This window comes from Juglans regia, chromosome 15, assembly GCF_001411555.2.
Source record: "Juglans regia cultivar Chandler chromosome 15, Walnut 2.0, whole genome shotgun sequence".
In the NCBI taxonomy this organism is placed as follows: Eukaryota; Viridiplantae; Streptophyta; class Magnoliopsida; order Fagales; family Juglandaceae; genus Juglans; species Juglans regia.
In genome coordinates this window covers 9593758-9616601 of record NC_049915.1, presented here as the reverse complement: position 1 = coordinate 9616601, position 22844 = coordinate 9593758, and the positions used below count along the sequence as shown (strand labels likewise).

Sequence of the window (22844 nt, the reverse complement as noted above, 5' to 3'; positions counted from 1 at the left end):
AGAGAATTAAACTTTAAATTTCAAACCAAACTCTAGTGAACGTAATCTGATATAATTTAGTAATCACTATTAAAACAAAATCTCTAGCAAAATTTCAACTAAAATTATAATAGCAATTATAAAAAAATAAAGTAATTATAAATTCTGATAAAACTATAATTATAATAATAATAGAAGAAAATAAAAAACTTTACTAGAAAATTTACTTATATACCCTAAATCCAAGACTGGTATATTACAGGTACATACCTATTCGATCCTAAATTTTGTCCAAAACCGGACCGGACCGGTTACACCCCTAGTGTTAAGTTGAAAAAGAAAATGAAACTCACGTGTAAGGAGGTTTTGAGTTGAGATGAATTTAATAATTTGAGAAATTGGGTGTTTGAATGTTAAACTCAGTTTAAAAGTAGACTGAGTTCAATTGAGTCTTACAACCAAACACAACCTAAATTACAAAATTTAGGATGGAGAACAATATTTTCTAGAAATAATATTCTTTCACTTGTGCATCTAAGACTAGAACCTGGTTGAGAGAACTTGATGCTTATAACAAACATGGAATGACAAATGATTATAATTGAACAGAGCCGAACTACCAGTCTAGTGACAACAATAACTACAATCTACTACTATTACCCGTAACAACAATAACGACAGGGTACTAGTTACAATTGGATCTCCATGAAAAAGTGCTCTATATTTGGTTCTTCTTTTCGCCATCTATCGCCCGACTTCACCATCAGACCCAAAATTCATAGAGGACGACGGCAAGACACCGACGAAATCCCTCCTCGACGTCACTTGTGCCTACTTGCTGCATAACATGCAGCTGATTCAAGCATGCTCATCCATGCTCATTAAGGTATCTTTCTGCAATGGTGGCATGAGCTGCTGCACCTAAAGGTAGAACATCTTCATCGATGATAAAATAAGGTGAGTGGCCAGTGTGTATGGAACCCAAGGTCTCATTCCTTATGCCCACGTAGAAGAAGGCTGCAGGGACCACTTGAGAGTAAAAGGAGAAGTCCTCAGCACCCATCATTGGTGGGACCAGCCTGAAATTCGTTGGGCCCACCAGATCAATGGCCACCTTCCTCACATGCTCGTACATTTTCTCATCATTCACGGTGGGTGGGTATATGGTGGACTCCTTTTCAAAGAAATCAACCATCGCCGAGCATCTGTAAACGCTGGCCTGTTCCACTATTACCTGTTTGTGACGATGATGCAGATTGTTATTGTGAGCTCAAATCTGAATTCTCTTTATTTACTTATTTAGGATCTTGTGTGTGCATCACGAATAAACAGATAAGAAAGGAGACCAGTAAGGATCATCTCCACTCTCCAGATAGAATTTAATTCTCTGTTGTCCCCACTTTAACCAAGGAAGAAATCATTACCCCTCTCATGCCAGAAAAAGGCAGAGGAGATGACCAAGCCAGGTCCCCCCCCTCCACATGAGAGCAATGACATGTCTATAATAAATGGACAAGATTTAAATAACAATAATAAATACTGTCATTCTTTGTTTTGTCATCTTCAGTTACACCTACTTATGTGACATGTTTGAGGTATTTTTATATTTCAACTGCTTATATAAATAATTACTAAAAAATATGCAAAATTAGCGAGTGTGAGCAAAATTTGAGTCAATAGGAGAACTTGTAAAAATAACAATTATCTTTTCTTTTTCTTTTTCTTTTTTCTTTTTTTTTTTTTTTTTTTTTTTTTGAGTGGGGGAGGGGACTTTCGAACTCCAGACCTCCCTTTTAGAGGCTGGAGGTTATGCGAACCAGGCTACATGCCTTTGGCAATAACAATTATCTTTTTATTTCGTATGACGATTAATTAATCCGAGTATTGGTTTTGAGACAAACCTCTTTAATTCTTTGAAGAAGCAAGTAAAAGCTTGTGTTTGAGAAAGCCCTGAAGGTGCCACCAAGGACAACAGTATCTGGGATCATGTCAAGGTTGTCACCTCCATTGAACGATGTTACTGATACAACCTAAGTGGCAAAGATCACACTTATTTTAGCTTAGTTCATTCATATTCAACACTAACACACAAACAAATGTGTAGACATACCTGAGAATCCAGTGGATTTGCTTCACGAGAAACAATACCCTGCAAGCTGATAACTGCAGCTGAGGCTGCTAAAATGGGGTCAACAGAGTGGTGGGGATTCCCGGCACGACCCTTTTGCCCACTGATTACAGCTCGAAAAAAGCCACAACCGGCGAGCAAAGCACCAGGTCTTGATCCAATGATGCCCGTAGGATGCATATGGGATACATGAACTGCAAATATGGCCTCCACATTCTCCAGAGCCCCATCCCCAATCATCCTCTTTGCACCGTTCCCTGCTTCTTCTGCTGGCTGAAATAGCAACACCACAGTTCCCTGCATGTGATGGATGTTACACCATTTAAAATCTTTTGTAGATCAAATTATGGTATGTTAGCAAGATAGAAGTATATCCTCCGTATCAATTTGCAAATATTATCTTTCATTTTCAGCATGGAAGCTAATGAACACTAGTGGTTACAACAAATTTTATTTTAAAGGCGGCAATTTTGATTATATGTTTTGTGTTTTCTATGTTCCAGCCAATTACCTCCCCAGCACTTAAGCGCAGTTATTATAAGACATCATTTTAGAGGCGGCAAGTTGATTGCAAGTTTGTGTTGGATTATTTCTATGTTCCAGCCAATTACCTCCCCAGCACTCAAAGCAGGTATTATAAGACATCATTGTGACAACCGACAGGAATCATATTCTACACCAATAATAGTCTATTGATTCTTAACTTTAAAAATATCTTCACGCAGAACAGCACGCCCAGGTTGACTCACATGCTTTCATCCATGTAAGACAAAAATGTATATTGGTTTAGGGTGGCTAACATTATTTATTTGTCAAACAAAAACTGATGGCTAACATTATGAGCGACAACCATTTTTATATTATGTTTTCACATGAGATTTTAAGTAGATTTTTAAATTTGCCAAAACATATGACCTGATGGCATAATACCCAAGCCTCCAAAAGCCTCCAAAATGGGGAGGTCTTGGGTTCGACCCCCCTCCCCAATGAATCAATAATAATAAAAAAAAAAAAAAGTAAATTTCTAAATTTCCGAGCAGAATTTGACTGAAACTTTTCTACAAAAACTTTTACCTCTTTCTAAATTTCCATTTAGTTGTTCATGTAACCATCATTGACCTAAAGAAATAAAATGGTCAGAAAGCTTGATAAAGGCTAATCCTATATTTTCCTCGTTAGCTTTACTTTACACCCGGTTTAATAAGAGCCAAAATGATAATCAACCACAATGGGTACCACATCAGAAAAGAAAGATAATAATTTTAGCATCTAGAATATCATCCAAAAAAGCAAAGGAATAGGTTCAGGTGCCAACATATGAGAAAATGCTAATAATCATTGCTACTTTAGACATTAAAGAAAGAGAGTAAATATTGGTACAAATAAAAGTGTCATATCATGGGAACATCATTTAAGCTATATATATATATATATATAACAACTTGCAAGTTCACACCACTCAACAAGGAATCTCAAAGCTCAACCCTGTTCTCTTTGTTAGTTAATGTTGTCCTTGTTTGTTCGCTTTGGGCCATAGAGAACCGAACTGGCTAAAGGGAAAAAGGTTAGAAACAAAGGACCAAGGACAAAAGGCTTGCCGTACTAGACTATCCTCGTCTATATATCCAGTTTTGGGAAAATTATGTTCAACTTTTTGGGTTTCCTTCTATTCTCATGAGTTATAAATACTTTCTTGTTGTCTTGCATCTACTCAGATAAGGTCAAATATATATGTACATACATATATGACTCATCTAACCATCTACCAACTCGTTTTACCATTTGACCATTCCATTTTTTATTGAAGTCTTTTTATCTCTCAACCCGATTTTTATACGTGAACAACTTGAAAGGAAAAAGACATAAAAAAGAAAATAAAAACATGTAGCAGTCAAATAACGGCAAAATGGTGGGACATTGAGTAGCATGGTCCTAACTAAAACATAAAGATGCCACCACGTGCATGCTGGAACTAAATTCAGCTTATATAATCATAAGCAGAAAGGATTGAATTAATGGCTTCAAATCCACGGAAAAGAGACAATGGGTAAATGAAAACTTTACACTTATAATTATTCTATAAATTTTTTTTTTATAATTAATCAATGTATTATAGCACCTCATTAAAAATATGCAAAGCCAAAAGACATCACCAATTTTCAAGAATATTGTCCTGTACATACCCATCTAACCCATATTCTTTTGTGTGGATCCAATGTTGTCCACACAAATTTAGACCTCAAAAAGTTAGTGTACCAACCAACCCATAGGGTCCCTTCACCTTTACATTTTGTAAGATAATTATCTACTTCAAACTAGTAGGGTCGAGGTCATGAGCCAGTTAAATGATAGGGCTCCTACCTAAGCAACTTATTCAACCCACCCAACAAAATAAAAATAAAAATAAAAAATCCTCACAATTTCTTTTGTTTGAATCTCATCTTTTAAATGATAGGACGACATAAGATTTTTTATATTGATAAATTCTATACATCTACTATTCACTTTCACACCCTATACTTATAGTTTTCTTTTCATATGGTGTGTAGTAGTGAATAGTGACTGATGAGAAAAAAAAATTTATATTAAATATAGTAAGATTCACGTGATGTATATATATATTAAAATTATAAAAAGAAATTGAATAAAAAAGTTTAATTCAATTCTAAAAATAAATATCTAGTTACTAAACGTGAAAGACTGTCATACCATCTTACAAAAAAAATTATTAATGCTATGATTATTTTTATAAATATAATAAGTCAAGTAATAAATAGTATATCACACACTAAATTTATAAATATATTAACTTAATAAAAATAAGTGAAATTAATGTGATAAAAAAAAATAATAAGTGAAATTAAGCGTGGCAGAGGTCAAACCTTCAAAAAATGCTCACGAGTCTTCAAGATCTTGGCAGCGCCGATAAGCATGGCAACGTGTGCATCGTGTCCACAAGCGTGCATTTTGCCTGCGACTTTGCTTTTGTGCTCCCACTCAACAGCTTCCTACAACCAACATATTTTGAGTAATGTTAGAGAATATTTTGAGTAATGTTAGAGAGAAGTCATTATAATAATACATATTTTATATTCATTATGTAGTTGCTTCTAATTGATTATTTTTAATATTCATTTGAAAATATGTGTAGTCTAGATGATACCACATCATATGTTTAAAATGGATGTTCTCAATAGTAAATTTTATCTATATTTATTCATTTCTAATTTCTCACCCCCTATAAAAAATATTTCTTTTTTTAACGCCGACCCAAAATTCTCAAAGGAAACATTAAAAAAAAATCGTTCAAAAAATCATAAGAAATGACTGCCAAAAATTAAATAATTACTAGGGTTAATGCTAGAAAAAATTTGAACCCAAAAAGCAAATAAAGTTGAAAAGAATATCAAAGTTGTTTTGGTAGTACAAGTTTTGCTTTGAATTTGAACTATTTCTTGAGAAAAAGTAATTGAAGGGCATTTCTTATCCAGTGTCTGTCTTTACATTCTCGGAAAGATTTCCAAACACCCGATACGAATAAAACAAAAAGAGAAACGCTGTTTTTTTCTTTTTTTTTTTCATAGATTTAACTAAACTGAATTTGAATTTTGACACAAGTAAGAAAATCTAAAACATATAATATAGGAAAATTACTTTAAAAAAAAAAAGAATAAAACTGAAATGATGATCAACAATGAGACGCTAAAAAAAAAGAAAAAGAAAAAGAAAAAAAGGAAAAGTAATGAAACCCAAAATTATTCCCTTCTTAAAAGCAATCAAGTTAAGTATAAAGGAACCTGAATAGGCAGTGCGTCCATGTCAGCTCTGATCGCCACAAAGGGCGGGCCGCCGGTTCCGATCCAAGCCCGAATACCGGTCGTTGCTAAAGGATAATTGTAGCTAATCTCCATGCGGTCCAACTCGTCTCGGATCAATTTGCTGGTCTCGAACTCTTCGAAGGCGAGCTCCGGGTTCGCGTGGATCTTCCTCCTGATGCTCCTGACCAACTCCGCCGTCTCCGGCCCCCTCGCCAATCCCAAGACCGCCTCCGAGCATGCCTCGCTCCATACCGCGCAACCCGAATTCGTAATCGGAGGAGTGGCGGGAGTGACGGATCGGCAGGACCGGTTCTTTTGAACAGCAGAAGGCTTTGGAACGAGACAGCAACTCGGATTGAAGATCGACCTGTCGTCGTCGGGGCTCGGAATCGGCTCAGCTAATGGGAAGAACAGCATGCTGAAAAATACGGTAGAGATTGAGAGTAACACAAGAAGTCCAGGAAAATCCATTTCTCACAGATCAGAGAGAGAGAGAGACTGAGTTGCAGATATAGAAAGCAGGGGAGGATGAGGAAGAAGAAGCAAGCAAGGGGCGAGGTGGAATTTAAGAGAAATGACAGATGGGAAAAACGTTGGGAGGAGGGGGGAATTTGAGCACGTGGAGTTAACAGAGGCTGAGAATTAGAGCACGTGGAGAAATAAGTGCCTGTTTGGCAAAATCATGGCGGTTCAATGGCAGGCGGTGGGTCCCCCATCCACCTCTTTTATCTTTGAGAAATACTTTTACAGTACTTTGGATTGTGATTCGGGTTTTTCATGTTTTTCCAAGTTCAGTCTTTGTTTTCGTTTGGCCTCATCTCCTGCGCCAGTGCCACGTCTTGCTTACGTGTATCCTACTAATCAGAACCTCCCAATCAAAATAAAGATGAAGAATAAAATAATTCTTTTTAATTATAATACTTATTCTTATAAAAAAAAAATTATAATATATAATATATATAAGTCTTGTTTGGAGTTGTGTTATGAATGTTAAAAAGTGTTTAAATCACTTTAAAATCACTTTAATGGAAAATTTGGTTATTTTGATATTATATATTGAAATACTTTTAATTTTAAATAAGTTAAAAAATACGTTTAAAGATTTTGATACTTTTCCTTCTAGCATTTTTTAGATAATTTGGAATGTAGTTTAAATTTTAAAAAGATTGTCAATGAGCGAAAATATCCATACAACTTTCAGATAATTATAACTTTTAAACTTTTAAAAATATGATCATAATCATTAAAAAATCAAATGATCGTTATTTCTATTTCAGAAAACATTTCTTTAATTTGTTTCCAAACAAATGTAACATGTTTAAAACTACTTTAAATATATGGGAAATGATTTGTATAAGCCATAAATTAACAAGCCCCACCGGCTCTTGTAAAAAAGTAGATCTCACCTTTAAAAAGTATAAAAAAAAAAAAAAAACTATTTTTTATTATTGGAACCCACTTTTTTACAAAAAGTTTGTATGATATTTGTCTATTTAGGGTTTGTACCTAACATTACTCGAAACATATTGTTACTAAATTGTAAATACATTTTTATTAGTAGAACTTATTACTTAGATGCATTTGGAATTGTGGTGGAAAATATACCTTATAACTTATAGATTAAGTAATAAGTTCTACTGTTAAAATCCATATGTTTAAAACACTTTCAAACATGTTATATTTATTTGTAAACAAATTAAAAAGTGTTTTCTAAGATGGAAATAACAATTATTTGATTTTTTTAAAATTATGATCATATTTTTGAAAGTTTGAAAATTGTAATTATCTTAAAGTTGTATGGGTATTCTCGCCCATTGAAAGTTTTTTTAAAATTCAAATTACGTTCTACATTTTCTTGAAAAGCACATTTGAGAAAAAAATCAAAATCCTTAAAGGTAGCTTATTTGAGATTAAAAAGTATTTTTATATGTAACACCTAAACAACCTAATTTTTCTATTAAAAAATTTTTAAGGCTATTTAAACAGGCTAGTTAAACACTTTTTAGGACTCATAGAGGAAACTCAAACATGCCTTTAAGCTATAAGTTATATGCTAAGTTATAAGTTATATTTGTCACTATAATCCCAAACATGCGCATAAGCTAATAAATAATATTATTTGAAAATCTTTACATTACAGACTATTATGATTCATATATGTTACCATTGGCATTTCCTGTTAATCGATTGGTATATAAAATGCTTGCGTTCTCATTGTGCACTTTTCAATTGTTGGATCAGGCATTCTACTCTTGAAATTGCTCATGCAACTAGCTACCAATAACGGTGGCCTATCTCTTAGTTTCGAATAGTTGTTAGCCGTCTAGATTATTTTGCGAGAAAAGTTACCGCACAAGTATTTTTTTCCGTTTTACACCCTCCAATGATACGAAGCCATGTTTGCTTTTTAATATCCTAACTATAGACACAAATACACCTGATAAAACTCATTTGACCAACGTTGCAAGTCGTCATTCTCAAGCTCTTTCTTCCCCATCTCTCTCTCTCTCTCTCTCTCTCTCTCTCTCTCTCTCTCTCTCTCTCTCTCTCTCCTATTCGTTCTCGGGACGTAGAGGTTAGGTCTGAACCTTGGAATGGTGCCGAAGTATATTTGTATCATGGATCCGTGCCCGCTGTCAATGAACGGGAAGTGTGATATGTACACGGGGTCAGCGTCCATGATTTTCTTAAATGGTGGTTGATTCAAAACTCAAAACTATGGAGGTGAATTAGATAATATTTTCTCTTGTTATAACTTCATATCTATCGATTCATTTCCCATCTCTGTGTCTCTCACAGATTTGCCCAACTTGACTTCCTCTATATTCACCATCTGAGAAAAAAAAAAGGGTTGTCTTTCATAGGCTTTTCAGTCGTCTTTTTGCCAAGAAGAAGATGCAAATTCTTGTGGTGGGTCTTGATGTTGCTGGTAAGACCACCATTGGCTTCAAGAGACATTGGAATATGAGAACATTAGCTTCACTGTTTGGGATGTTGGTGGTTAGGACAAGATTCGACCTTTATGGAGAGATTATTTCCAAAACACTCAGGGGCTTATTTTTGTGGTTGATAGCAATGATCGTGACCATATGGTTGACACTCAGGAGAAAGGGAGCGAAGAAGGGTGGCCGGAGGAGAGAGAGAGAGGAGAACGGAGATCGGGTTTGGGAAGGGGGGAGACAAAATTAAAGAAGATTCACCGCATGCAATTGTATTGTTAATTTTGTTAGAATCCCTACATGTCTTACTATTATTGGTGGGTGTAAAATAATAAAAGGCACCTGTCTAGCTCCTAGCACCTCTATTCTTTTATATGTTACTTTATATGCATAATAATATTACTACCGTTGGGGATACAATATAACGAAACATGAAAAAATAAAAGTCCACACCATGTGATAGGGTAACAGTAAATACACCAAGCTCAAGACACACCAAAGCCCAATCTATGATGAAGCCTTTATCAGGAAGTAAAAGGAAGAAATGAGGGGAAAAGATAAGGCAGAGCAACTAAACTCGAGAATGGAGTTAGACATGCAAAGGGTAAGGTGACATAAAGTTGTTATTCATCACCACTACCAAGGGCATCAATTAAAAGGAATTTGATCAGATGAGAAATGGGGACTTCTGGACGACTCCTACAGGAGGAGAGAGCTTCCTCAATCTCGCGAGGTGAGATTCCATTCTCTAGATCTTCTTTAGGCCAAATGGATAATCAAACTCCATTATATAGTGATGTATGAGAGACTGTGAAATACTTCTATCATAATAGGTTTTCCCTCCAAACGATATGTGGAGGTAGTCCCTATGCCGAATCACGTAAATCTGTACCTCATTCTCTATTTACATTTCTTGTTTTTATTTTCTATTCATTGCTATGGATGTACATACGTGTATCATATCGACGCTTCAAACTGCCACCATGGGCCTCTGGCCACTTCGTCGAGGCCTGAGTCACAATCGTGGGCTGGGGATGCTCTTTCTCTCGTTCTGACCTGTTGGGCGATTTTACGCCTTAACACCATGTAAAGAAATAAACAAGAAAGAGACAAAAGACTTTTCAATGAGTAGACATAAAAGCATTGAAGTGACTTTAATTAGAGAGAGGGCAAAGTTGACAAATGAGGAGACATATAGGCATGTTTGGGTAATGCGATGATATGACAATTCTATGAATTATAGTTAAATGATTTGTGAATAGTAGTGAAATAGTTTGAGTTAAGATGTTTTATTAGTTTTGGGAAATGAGAGAGAAAATGTTAAATAAAAATATTATAAAGTTAAAAAATTGTTTGAATATAATTTTTTAAAAAAATCTATTTATCATCCTCAACATCCCTTAATATGACATTAAATGATAGATCCACAAGTGAAACATGATAAATAGTCTCCAATAATTTAATATCATATCATGGAATGATGAGAGAATGATGGTAAAAAGGATGAAAAGTAGCATTACTCAATGTTTTAATATAATTTTTTATCTGAAATTTAAAAAAAGTTGTATTATTTTTGTGTTTTATTCAGAAGTTTGAAAACTTGTAATGATTAAGTAATAATTAAATGAAAATGTTGAAAATTGAAAAGTATTTTATATTTGAGTGATATTTGGAAATGAAATTATGAGAAATTTTGAAATAGATGAGATGTTCTCAACTCACATCTCACTTCCCTAACATGGCCTATAAACACATGAGAGAAAAGAGACTAAAGGGGAGAGAAAAAGAGAGGCATGGATTTCACTTTTAAGGGCAAGGGACTAAAGATCACAAAGGAATCATCTTCTTCCTTCTTCTACCTACTTCGTGAAAACTATGCCAATAATCTATGAGTCACCATGAGAGCTTGCCTTTTAACATCTTCTAAATGAATCTTGTAAATTTGAAAAGCCTGCAACATGCATGGTTGTATATTTGCATATATATAGAATTTTCATAAATCATGGACAACTGTATTGATAGTTGTTTGAGAAGTATACATGGAATGTAACATATATGTTCAGCAACAGCCATGCAAAAGAAACAAAGGAGAAATAGAGGAAAGGAAATTGGAGTAATTCATGGAGATTCAACGAGATTCATGGAGATTGTTTCTTCATTCCCCCTCAAGCTCGAGGCGGGATAGGACCGACAAAGAGGTTGCTCGATTGGGTTCGAACTTGGGACTGCAGAGCGGCTTGGTGAATATGTCAGCTACTTGATCACGCCCAAAAACATGCTTCAAATTAATTAGATCTCGTGTAACTTGTTCTCAGACAAAATGGACATTGATTTCAATGTGCTTTGTGCGGTGATGACAAATAAGATTCTTGGCCATACTTAAGGCACTGATGTTGTTAGAAAGTAGTGTAAGAGAGGGAAGCTCATAACTGATGCTTTTAAGCAAATTGATATACCACATGAATTCGGTCGTTTTTTAGGCTAAGGCTCAATATTTTGGTTCGATTGTAGATTGAGCAACTGCAGCTTGCTTCTTTTTACCCCATGACAACAAGTTAATTCCCATAAAATAGCAAAGCTAGTGGTGGAACATTTGTTGTCTCTTGAACCCGCTCAATCGGCATCACAAAAGTTAGGAGTGCTACCAGCATGGTGTGGGGCGGGGTGGACCCATCCCCGACCCCCGCCCTGTACCATGCAGGGGAGGATTTCCAACCCCACCCCGGTATCGGGGGTGGTGTTGAAACTGCACCCCGCCCTACCTCTGCTCAATTCAATGACCCATTGGATCTATAAATTATTTTTAGGTCTAAAATATTTTTAGACCCAAATTATATTTAATTAAAATTATAAATTAAAATTTATACATTCAAAAAAAATATAAACTCATTAGAGTTGTATTTTAGATTATCTTGGCCTCCTAGGCCAACCTTTATATAGGAGGTTAATGTAATACAATAATCATACTTAAGTAATGTGAAACTTATTGCCTTGGTCTCCTAGACCAACATTTATATAAGAAGTCAATGCAATACAATAGTCATACTTAAGCAATGTAAAACTTAACAGTAAGTCTCACATTACTTAAGCATACTTAAGTATGACTATTATATTGCATTGACCTCTTATATAAAAGTTGGCCTATGAGGCCTAGGCAATCTGTTAACTTGAATTCAACTTCAAGTTTTAAACAAATTGTATATATCTATATACAAAGATATATACAATATATTTATATAAATATTAAAAAATATATATTTTATATTAAATATGGGAGGGAGGCAGAGCGGGGGGCGGGGCGGACGGGAGCAGGCCTCCACTTCCCACCCCTAACAAAAGCCAAGAAATGCCGAGATGTGAGCTTTTGTGAAACAAAGGCCTAGATTTATGGTGCCCTTGAGGTATCAAAAAATTCTTTTAACATCAAGAAGATGGGGAGCCCGTGGAGTTTGCATAAACTGACAAACAAAGTTTATAATATAGGCTATGTGAGGTCTCATCAAAGTTAAGTATTGTAATGTTCCAACCATATGTTGATAATGAGTTGGATCGGACAAGAGTTGGCCTTCATTAGCTTAAAGTTGAGCACCTAGTGCAAGTGGAGTAGATACGGGATTGGCCCCCTCAAAATTGAATTGTTGGAGCAAAGTTAATAAATACCTTGATTGTGTAAGAGTTAACGAAGTGGAATCCCTTGCAACCTGCACTCCAAAAAAATAATGTAATTCTCCAATATCTTTCATATGTAATTTTTATTTTTTGATGAATTATTTATAAATAAATAATATTTACAGTCATAAAATACGTAAATATCGCACACTTATTTTTGAAAGAAGTGAGTGAATATAAAAAAAATAACTTTTTAATAATAAACTTCATTTTTTTTTTCACAAAAAGTATGCAACACTTATAAAATTCATAATTCTATCTACGTACAGTCGAGTAGCGCAAACGGCGCACAGTCGGCTCAAAAGAAATTATTTTTTTTTTTGCCACGTCAATTAAAAAAAAAAATGAAGAATGGCAACGCGGGAAGATGAAAACAGCAGCTTCTTCTCCAAGCTACGGCTGTCTGAATGTGTTTCTTTCGAATTTGAGTTCATGTTCTGAGACGAGGGTGTGGAGAAAGTTTCAATATTTTCCTTTGCTTGTTGAAAGAAAGTGGGAAATATACTGGGAATCATCATCGATTTGAATATTTTCTTCCGAAATATTCTTCTACCGAAAATCTTCGGCATTGTCGTCTCACGGTGTGGGTCTTCGGCATCATCGTCTCACGGTGTGGGTCGTCGTCTTCCTCTTCACAGTACTCTACCGTGTTGGTCTTCGTCTTCTTCATCTTCACCGTGTGGTAAGAATCTCTCTTTTTTGGTTTGTGCTTTGATTGTAATGGATGAATATCCTCTGTTTTGAAGCTCTGTTTTGAAGCTCTGTTTTTAAGCTCTGTTCCGAAGCTTGATACTGTTAGGATCAGTGGATTCCATCCTTTTTTTCTTGCTTTTGTTAAGCATGAAAATTAAATCTGCATAGTGAATAACTCCCATGAAGAAACAGAGAGTTCTTGATGCAAGGGGAATGAAAACTCCCGACCACGGACATGTTTCAGGCATCAAATGCTAATTTTTATCCTCAAAATTCTACATAGTTTAAGCTGCATACTAGACACTCGAAAGTAGTTATCTTAGAATGATTAGTGCAGAAAGGTATTACAAGAATGTAGAGCACAGTTAGGCTTCGAAGGAAAAGGGATTTTAGTTTTTTACCGCCATCATAATCATCTGAGCCTTGCATCAATTTTTGTGATTTACATGAAAATCCACTACCTGGCAGAATTCATTTGATTTTAACATGAATGGTCCTCGGACCAAATGGCATCTCTTCATCCCCATAAACAAAGGGTGGCAGGTGGGTAACTGGTTAGGTAAATTATGTATTTAAATCTTGTAGTCGTAACATTTAAACCACTCATAACCACTCTTTTAGTTTGATAGTTGAGAGATAAGTCTAACACTATACTAATAATGTTAGTATAGGTTTAAAAAAAAAATAAGAAGAGAAATTTGTACTTATGCATGTTATGGAAGCAGAATATGCATGCAATAATTATTAACTTGTTCCTACTATGGTTGTCTGCATGAAATAATTAGTTCTAGAAGTAAATTAAATGTTTGACTTGTTGCAAAAAGTTGAAAGAAGCCGCTATTTTTCAAAGATGTTGAATTCTTTGAACTTTTTTCCTCCTATAAAAAAGGTTGTACAATTTTTTTAATGCAGCATGTGAGCATGGAAAAAGGGAAGGAAAACCCATCTCTGTCAACACCATGTAGCTCAAATCCGTCAACTGCGGTATGTTATATGCATCTTAATATTTGTTCAGACTTTGTCAACCGTGTATTTGCTAATTATCATTATTATTGTTATGTTAGGAAATCCCAACAACTGCTCCAAACTTTCCAAATTACATGCACGGTTACGGACCAGGGCCTGCATGGTCACCGGCTTTTATCACATATCCAAATGCATACCAATGTCCAAGCAACATTGTTATGGTGATGCAACTTCATTGTTTCTTGTTGTAATTTTTTTTCTCCTTTTTTTTGGAAGTTTAATTGCTATTTTTCTTAGCAGAATACTGGTTATCCATTTCAATATGGGATGAGACCTCTGACTCCTCCCATGGCTACAAGCTCCGGAACAACCGAAAGAATCGAAGAGGATACACCCGGGTGTAGGGAAACTGAAGCGCCATGTTCCTCCTCTATGGTTTATGAACAAGGTGAAGATGATAGGCCAGAGTCAGGGGAAAGTGGTTATGGCACTGCTGAGACACCTTCGTTAGACCGAATGGATGAGCCTGATATAATTGAGGAGCCAAAAGCGGGGATGGAGTTTGATTCTGTTGAGGAATTAATGAGTTATTATAAACTATATGCGAAGAAATGCGGGTTTGGATCTATGACTCAAAGGAGTGAAAGGGATGACGAAGGGAGTGTCAGATATGTGACTATTGGTTGTGCCCGTGGGGGGAAAGCGAGGAATAGGACAATGAATGTCGCCAAACCACGACCGACAGGAAAGACTGACTGTAAGGCAAGGATTAATGCCTTAAAAGTTAGGGGAAAGATGCAGTTGACCACAGTTAATAATACCCACAATCACGGGCTGAGTCCACAGAAATCTCGTTTCTTCCGGAGTAACCGCGAAGTTAGTGAGACTGTAAAAAGGGTATTAGATACGAACGACCTAGCTGGCATTCGAATGAACAAGAGTTTTGGATCTCTTGTTGTGGGTGCGGGAGGATTTGAGAACCTGCCATTTTTGGAAAAAGATTGTCGCAATTACATCGATAAGGCAAGACATCTACGACTTGGAGCAGGTGGTGCTGGAGCGCTTCGAGACTATTTTTGTAGGATGCAGTACAAGAACCCCGGATTCTTTGCCTTGATGGATTTAGATGATGATGGTAGGTTAAAGAATGTCTTTTGGGCAGATCCACGCAGTAGAGCAGCTTATCAAGATTTTGGTGACGTGATAACATTTGACACCACGTACTTGACAAACAGATACGGGATGCCCTTTGCACCCTTTGTTGGTGTAAACCATCATGGCCAGTCGATTCTTTTGGGAGCAGGGTTAATTTCTAGTGAGGACACAGAGACTTTTATATGGTTATTTCAGACTTGGCTGCAGTGTATGGATGGTATAGCCCCACCAGCTATTATTACTGACCAAGACAGAGCAATGAAAAATGCCATAGCCATTGTATTTCCAGAAAGCCGACATAGATTTTGCCTCTGGCATATACTTAAAAAAGTCCCCGAGAAGCTTGGCTCTCATCGTGCCTACAAAAGTGGCCTGAAAACTCAACTGATGAAATGTGTGTATGACAGTCAAACTATTGAAGAGTTTGAGAAATGGTGGGAAGAGTTAATTAGCACATACAGTTTGCAAGAGAATGTCTGGTTGCAAAGTTTGTACGCCGAGCGCACACATTGGGTACCAGTATTTCTGAAGGAGTATTTTTGGGCTGGCATGAGTACAACACAACGGAGCGAAAGCATGAATGCTTTCTTCGACGGATATGTTCATGCGAAGACAAACTTGAAGGAATTTGTCGACCAGTTTGACAATGCAGTGAAAAAGAAAATCGAGAATGAAATCAGTTTGGACTTCCACTCATTTAGCGTTACAATTCCATGCATATCTAGATCACCAATCGAGAAGAGATTCCAAGAGTTGTACACAAATGCAAAATTCAGGGAAGTTCAGCAGCAAGTTATGGGTGTGCTCGATATGGATCCATCTCTACTTAGAAGGGATGGATCCAAGAAGACCTACCTGGTAGAAGATGAAATTTCTGTTGAGGAGTTCACGAAACATGTTACATATTATGTGGACTTTAATGAGGAAGATTGCGACGTTAAGTGTTCATGTGGGTTATTTCAAATGAAGGGGATACTATGTAGGCATGTCTTGGCCATATTGAAATGTAACGGGATAAAGTACTTGCCAGATAGGTACATTTTAGATCGATGGAGGAAAGATATCAAACGGAGATACACGTTAATCCAGAGTACCTATGACACAGGAAATCAACGGGAAGATACTAACAGATATTCAAGTCTGTTGAATATTTGTTATCGGATGATTACTCATGCAGCGACTTCAAAAGAGTATACTGAAGACGCAAGTAAGAAGTTATATGCAATGATTGATTTATATCATGGCAAGCAAGAACCCCCTTCAATGACCAAAACGGATTCCAATGTTGGTTTAATGACAAAGGACACAACTACAGTTGGTAGTTCGCAGAAAGTACTCAGTCCACGAGTTGTGCGCGGAAAAGGCAGACCCCCATCTCTGAGGAGAGCATCCAGAATGGAGCAAGAAATACGAAAGGTTAAAGCGAGGACGAAGAAAGCAAATGTGAAGGGATCCAAACGTAAAGAGGTTCGACAGGGTTAATAACAAGAGTATTTGCCACATGCATGTTTATTTGGGTTGATTTATTTATGCAAATATTGTGCTGATATAGAGTTTTTACTTGTTACTTGACCATTAGCGAGATGGTGAAGATACGCCATCTCATAACACGAGTCGGAATTTATTTGGCCCATCTGAGATAGTTGATGCTGAAGGAAACGTGCAGGTATAGATAATTTTCTTGCAAACTTGCTGCCTTACTTTGGAAAATTTCTGTGCAAACATTCATTGTTAGACTTACATTTGACATATTTTTTTTCGTATCTATGTATGACTAGACTATTCCAGTCAGCTCAGCTTTTGACATTAGTGGATTCCAAAATATGGTTGGGAGTCAAGAAAGTGTAATACTTCTAACCATTTTATATTTTTAATATCACCGGTATTGATGTCACATTAATATTTGCTATTTATTATTTACAGATGCAACTTGGAGTGGATGGATCACAACCTTTGCCGAAATGATTTGAGTAGAGTGAGTTTTAATTCCTGCTAAAGGTATTTGTTGAAACTTTATTTGTTTGTAAAATGCAGCTGGAACAAACTCGCATATTTTAATTCCTGCTCAAGGTATATGCAGCTTCTAACATACCATATGGACCCGTTATCATTTAGTAACATTTCCCTAGTCATGACCATTTCATTAGCATTTCGACATTTTTTTAGTTTAGGCTATAAATGGTATCAGATGTAACATTAAGCCATATGTCTGATATGTGATTGAAAGAAGGTTTGATAATTGGGTACACATGTTGTCTGGTTAATACTTTGTCATAACTTTTGGATATGAATAACACGGAGCTTTGTATGAGAAGATAAGGTCCTCAGTGCTCACCATAGCATCAATAATTTTATGCCTGTACATATATGTCCAAATATGTGTATATATATGTATTTTTTTTTTAAGTAAGAAGTAATTTTATTAGAAATGCATGTATAGGCGAAGCTCGTGTACACAGGAAGTATACAAAACAAAACACCTAAATACATTCTAAGAAACAGAAAGCGATGACAGAAAATCATGAACATAAGCTCCATTAATTACAAAAGCAGAAAACCAAAGCACCAAAGAGTGCACAAAACCAAAGAGTGCACGAAAGTAATATATATATATATATATATATATATATATATGTGTGTGTGTGTGTGTGTGTGTGTGTGTGTATTAACCTGCCCATCTTGTAGTTGGGAGTTTTGAAAGAAATTTAGGGAAGTGACAGCTCAGCTTCTGATTCATTGCTTGGTTTGGGTTTGTACTCATAGTTTCTAATTGTCTTTTATGGTTCTCAGGTATCGCATTTCTTTATATTCTCAATGGAGGCAGAGAGGGATGTATGCAGCAGGATTGTCCAATTGCTCCTGGTTCTTAGCAAAGGATTGAGACATACCATATATAGCCTGTAGTATTTGATATATAATCAGCCGTCTAAGTTTTCACTCTGGCGCTGTACTTGTCTAATGCTGATGGCATTTTGTTTCCATTAACCTTATTATTGATTTCTATACCATTTGCTGTCACAGAAAGACTGCTTTCATGTGTTGCGTAGGAGTGATCCTCCATTCGTTCCACCTGCGGTCTTTGTCATGCAGGGACTTGCTTCATTTGTATAAGCCATCTGTTAATCTTCTTCTATTTCCTTTCATTTTATCACAGAAGTGTTGATTACTGAATATTTTGAATGTATGCTGGTGGCTGTTTGGAGTTATCTACTGCTGGATTATTGGTTAGTAGCATACCTATCCGATGAAGGAACCTGTGTTTATCTCCAATTTTAGAAACATAAATGTAACGCTCAAGCCCTTGATAAAACTATATGATATTCATGGTGAATGTAACATCATGTGGCGTCCAACTGTGCATCATTCTAATAAGAACAAATAACGACATAGTGGAATGACAAAGTACCTAGAAGAAGTGAAGATGTACCATACGCAAGTCCATATAATTGTCACTTGTTACATAATGACTCATAATTGTCCACTGGGATATCACTACTTGCGTATGCAGCAGAAACTTGTATGCTATATATCCGCCTCTTTACACGTTTATTTTGCACAAGAAAAAGTAGCTGCTTCTCCAAGTTTATACTCACAAGTTTATGAAAAAGTACCTAAAAGAAGTGCAAGTTTTTCAGACCAAGTCCTTATGGCTGAACAGAGAAGAGAAAGTCCAGATTAATGACCAATAAAATATTTAGACATGTAAACCAATAATCATGATATTTCTGACTTCTCCAAATATGCAATATAAGTGTACATTGAGACAACCATCTTGCAAGGTGATGGTAATAATATACAAATCACCTTCCAAAAGCTCTTTTATAACACTTAAACTGCTGTTCTCTAAGCTATTTACAACACTTACACTACAAATTCAGACTATTGTAGCATAAACCACTACGAATTCAACAAGTAACAACAAACAACTATCACAAAACCCCAATACAGTCGGGGTAGCATGCGTGAACGCCTTAGGAGAGCTTCTCTCTCAACAAGGACCGACTCCTTTTTCCGAACCTCGTCATTCCAGCTGGCTAGCAACATCTCTCTCTTCTCGATCTCATCTACTATTTTCTGGACTTCAATCTCCCTCCTTTCGACATCGATGAGTCTCTTATGGAGCTCTTCCTCTTTCTTTAAGAGTTGAATTTCTTTTTCTTCAAGTTCCGAGTCGATGTGTTGATTACTATCAGCCCACTTAAAATATTTGCAATATGGTAATCCCTAATATAAAATATTGTTAGGTACGTAATATTAATCAACATATTACTACAACTTACATTGCAGAAAGAGTAGTATTTACCTTCGTGTTGTACTTTGGACACCCTAAGAAGGGTCGTCCTGGATTTTTTTTAGTATTTGAATATCTCAATGTAGTTTCAATATTACAGAAGCACGATGGTTTCACTGACGGTGAAGAAGACAGTGATGATGAGGACATTCTAACATCAACCAGAATCAGGCGAGTTGAAAAGTAAAACAAAAGCAAAGAACAGACAAGATAAAATAATGCATAATATATAAGGAAACCAAAATGATATGTACTTGCCTTCCACCTGGACCAGATAGGGGCGAGTATCTTCCTTGTTAGAATTAGATTACTATGGGCATAAAATTCAATAAAGAACTTTGTTAGAAGCTGCAACTACAACAAAAAATTTGCAAAAACAGCTCAGTTATTTATTTATTGGAATTAAAAATAAAAAAATAAAAAATAAAAGAGGATAAAACTGATGAAATGTGGCTGCCACTCAATAAGTATAATGTTGTGCGTAAAGTTGTGCGTACTTGTAGCAATAATCAATGTAAGGTATCAATAATAAGTATTCCAAAGGAGATTACTCATAGCAATAATCAATAGTATCAACGTTGCATGTACAACAATCGGGGGTAATTATCATGATTTTTATAAGTTCTAATGTCTTTGGGTGTTGAAAGCATTTCTGTACTATGCTTTCCATGCCTATAAATGACCAAAAGTAGTATTTGATTTGCTGTTTGCATACAGACACCTGTTGTGTCCAGCGTATTTTCAATGAGCTCTTGCTTGTTTCAGTTTTGTGTTGTATTGGTCAGTCGCTTGGTGAAGTGTGTTGTTTCTTGTTTCAGAAAATTTGAGATGATATATTTTTCTTGTTTTGGACAGTTACTTCTCGATATGATAGCTCTTGTATATGTCCCATATACTTGGGCTCTTGCCTATTCTTATGGTTAATGAATCGGGAGAGATGAGAGGGAGTTTTTTTCCTTGGTAGGAACTAAATAGGTGGGAAGTGGTTTTAATGAATTGAATGAGATGGAGTTGATAATATTGACCCCGGTTGCCCTAAGCACCCCAAAATGATTGATCATATTCATTTTCCTAAATATCTTAGAAATCATATATGTATTCAGATATTTTGGCTCAAATCTTTTACAAAATGAATAGCTTAGGTATTTAACTTCAATCTTAACTAACTATAATCCTAGCTTCCTTGATAACTTAAACTTTTTACTGGTAGAGGAGCAGTGTTTTTTTTTTTGTGATATATTATTGCAAATTCTATCATTACTAGTGAAGGTACTAGTGAAGATGCTTGCGTGTAGATACTAGTACTACTTCTGGAATTACTAGTGAAGGTATTAGTGAATATGCTTGCATGTAACTGGAATTAAATGGATTCCTTCTTCTGATCAATGCTTTGATCAGTAACTGAGATGGTCCAATTTAAAACATAGTTGCAAATGTTAGAAAAGGGCTAAGGCCAACGCCCAATAACAGATATGTAGCACTGGTAGACAGGCTAATCGATCTACTATACATTTACAATTCTACCACAATGAACACAAACATGAATCTGTAAAGCTACTAATTCCTTGACTATTAGACGAATATTGTTTCTAATTGTTACACTCAAATGATGCTTAGGTGCATGAAGACATGGGGCCCAACTCCAAGAATGCCCTTAGTTTGTCATCAATGAATCAGAAACAAAACTGTAGCACCAGAATGCTACTGAGCAGGGATTCAAAACATTATTAGAGTAGTCGTGATTTGAATCAACAGAAAGAACCTAAAAAACCCTAACAGTTTGTACATAAAAAAAAAAAATCACACATTTCGTATATAAAAAAATCCTAACAGAAAATTAATAGAAAATATACCCATTTAAATTGTTGTAGTAGACATCGGAAATGAAACTGCGTGCCAGAAGTGGAGCTGCGTACCGGAGATTCGAAAGGGGCTTGGAAAATTAGGGTTTTTCGGGATGAAGGAAAGGGGCTTTTTCGGGAAGGAAAATTAGGGTTTTTCGGGATGAAGGAGAAGGAAAGTTAGGGTTTTTCGGGATGAAGGGGAATGAAAGTTAGGAAAGTTAGGGTTTTTCGGTAAGAGAAGTGGATGAGGAAAGGAGGAATCGAAGGCTTCGAGCAGCGTCTTCGGCATCAATCTCGAAACTAAGGGAGGCCGTAAGCAGCTGGCTTTTGGAGGGAAGTCGTGGCTTCGAGGGGACGCTTTCCTCTCGTGAGGAGCAGAGAGGGAGGGAAGTCGAGAAGACGCTCGTAAGGAGCAGAGAGTCGAGAAGAACGATAATAGAGAGAGGGAGGGAAACGTGTTGTCTGAAACACGAGCATTTACGAAAGCGTTTTCAAATCAAAACGGGGCGTTTCATTTTTTTGCCACATCAGCAGCCGCTTGCGCGGCGCTTCCCCAAGGCGACTGCACGAAGCGTTTTTGTATAAATTATTCATTTCGAGGGGGGGAATAATTGAAGTCAAATGATTCTCCGGGTGGCGCAAATTGAGCGGTGCAAACTCCTACTCTTCACATTCTCTATGGATAGTCTCATGATTCATCCACCTTTATAGGCCGCCGACAAGTGTGACATACATTTTATCTTATAGTGGATTGATGATGAAATAAAATGAAAATTGAGTAGAAATTAATCAAATTGATAGAGAAAAAACATTAAGTGATACGGGTTATGAAATTTAAAAGAAAAATGCTATTTATCATATTTTATAATTTTATTTAAATATACGTATTTATATTATTTAAATAAAAAGATATAATTGATAAATAACACGTATGAGATAAGGAATATTAAAAAATTCGACATTACAATTGTGGAGCGAAATTTCGGACTCAGCAGGAGGAGGACCCGGTATATTCGAAATTCGCAAATGATGTGGGAGAAGGTGATTGGATGAATAAAAAAGCTTGGAAACGTATCTTACGACAGGCTAACTCATCGTTAACACCTCTTGCCCCGTGTCCGTGTAGTTTCCCGGGGGGGCAGGGCAAGCCATCCTCACTCCTCTCGTCAACTTGTATAAAGTGGCACACGGCCCCTAAAGCCCTGCCCATCCCTTCCCCCTCCCCCACTGTCTTCTTCACTCGCACAATCTCCACACGCCGCCGTTTTCATGTTTATGCGTGCCCACCTTCGTCTTCGTCCTCGTCCTCGTCGTTGTCGAGCGTCATCATGTATTTAAACGCCTCCTCCATCCTCAGAGCTG

The 22844-nt window shown here is 36.3% G+C and overlaps 3 protein-coding genes across 3 annotated transcripts; 2 read left to right on the top strand and 1 right to left on the bottom strand.

The window, feature by feature from the left end:
- Positions 1-555: 555 nt before the first annotated feature.
- Positions 556-6837, bottom strand: LOC109020133 (IAA-amino acid hydrolase ILR1-like 6). Its single transcript, XM_019002547.2, has 5 exons — positions 5905-6837; positions 4990-5115; positions 2090-2404; positions 1881-2009; positions 556-1213 (listed from the first exon to the last, which is right to left on the bottom strand). The coding sequence occupies exons 1-5, from the start codon at positions 6394-6396 to the stop codon at positions 848-850; spliced, it is 1428 nt and encodes a 475-aa protein (XP_018858092.1). The 5' UTR covers positions 6397-6837; the 3' UTR covers positions 556-847.
- Positions 6838-13122: 6285 nt separating this feature from the next.
- LOC118344677 (protein FAR1-RELATED SEQUENCE 5-like) lies at positions 13123-15900 on the top strand. The gene is made up of 5 exons (XM_035685782.1): positions 13123-13215; positions 14139-14210; positions 14291-14413; positions 14493-15847; positions 15879-15900. Exons 2-5 carry the CDS (start codon positions 14148-14150, stop codon positions 15898-15900), a joined length of 1563 nt encoding a protein of 520 aa, XP_035541675.1. The 5' UTR covers positions 13123-13215; positions 14139-14147.
- Positions 15901-15907: 7 nt separating this feature from the next.
- LOC109020118 (protein FAR-RED ELONGATED HYPOCOTYL 3-like) lies at positions 15908-18470 on the top strand. The gene is made up of 5 exons (XM_019002528.2): positions 15908-16814; positions 16927-17013; positions 17126-17191; positions 17271-17345; positions 18138-18470. The coding sequence occupies exons 1-4, from the start codon at positions 15924-15926 to the stop codon at positions 17310-17312; spliced, it is 1086 nt and encodes a 361-aa protein (XP_018858073.2). The 5' UTR covers positions 15908-15923; the 3' UTR covers positions 17313-17345; positions 18138-18470.
- The last annotated feature ends 4374 nt before the right edge of the window (positions 18471-22844 follow it).

Bases quoted from the DNA above. Each gene is read 5' to 3' on its own strand.
- LOC118344677 (XM_035685782.1), top strand. From the start codon at position 14,148: ATGGAAAAAGGGAAGGAAAACCCATCTCTGTCAACACCATGTAGCTCA. The intron at 14,211-14,290 runs GTATGTTATATG...TTGTTATGTTAG, and splicing joins GCTCAAATCCGTCAACTGCG to GAAATCCCAACAACTGCTCC. The intron at 14,414-14,492 runs GTGATGCAACTT...TTTTCTTAGCAG, and splicing joins GTCCAAGCAACATTGTTATG to AATACTGGTTATCCATTTCA.
- LOC109020133 (XM_019002547.2), bottom strand. From the start codon at position 6,396: ATGGATTTTCCTGGACTTCTTGTGTTACTCTCAATCTCTACCGTATTT. The intron at 2,010-2,089 runs GTATGTCTACAC...TTTGCCACTTAG, and splicing joins CAAATCCACTGGATTCTCAG to GTTGTATCAGTAACATCGTT. The intron at 1,214-1,880 runs GTTTGTCTCAAA...CGTCACAAACAG, and splicing joins TTCTTCAAAGAATTAAAGAG to GTAATAGTGGAACAGGCCAG.
- LOC109020118 (XM_019002528.2), top strand. From the start codon at position 15,924: ATGAATGCTTTCTTCGACGGATATGTTCATGCGAAGACAAACTTGAAG. The intron at 16,815-16,926 runs GTTCGACAGGGT...CTTGACCATTAG, and splicing joins AGGGATCCAAACGTAAAGAG to CGAGATGGTGAAGATACGCC. The intron at 17,192-17,270 runs GTAATACTTCTA...TATTATTTACAG, and splicing joins TGGTTGGGAGTCAAGAAAGT to ATGCAACTTGGAGTGGATGG.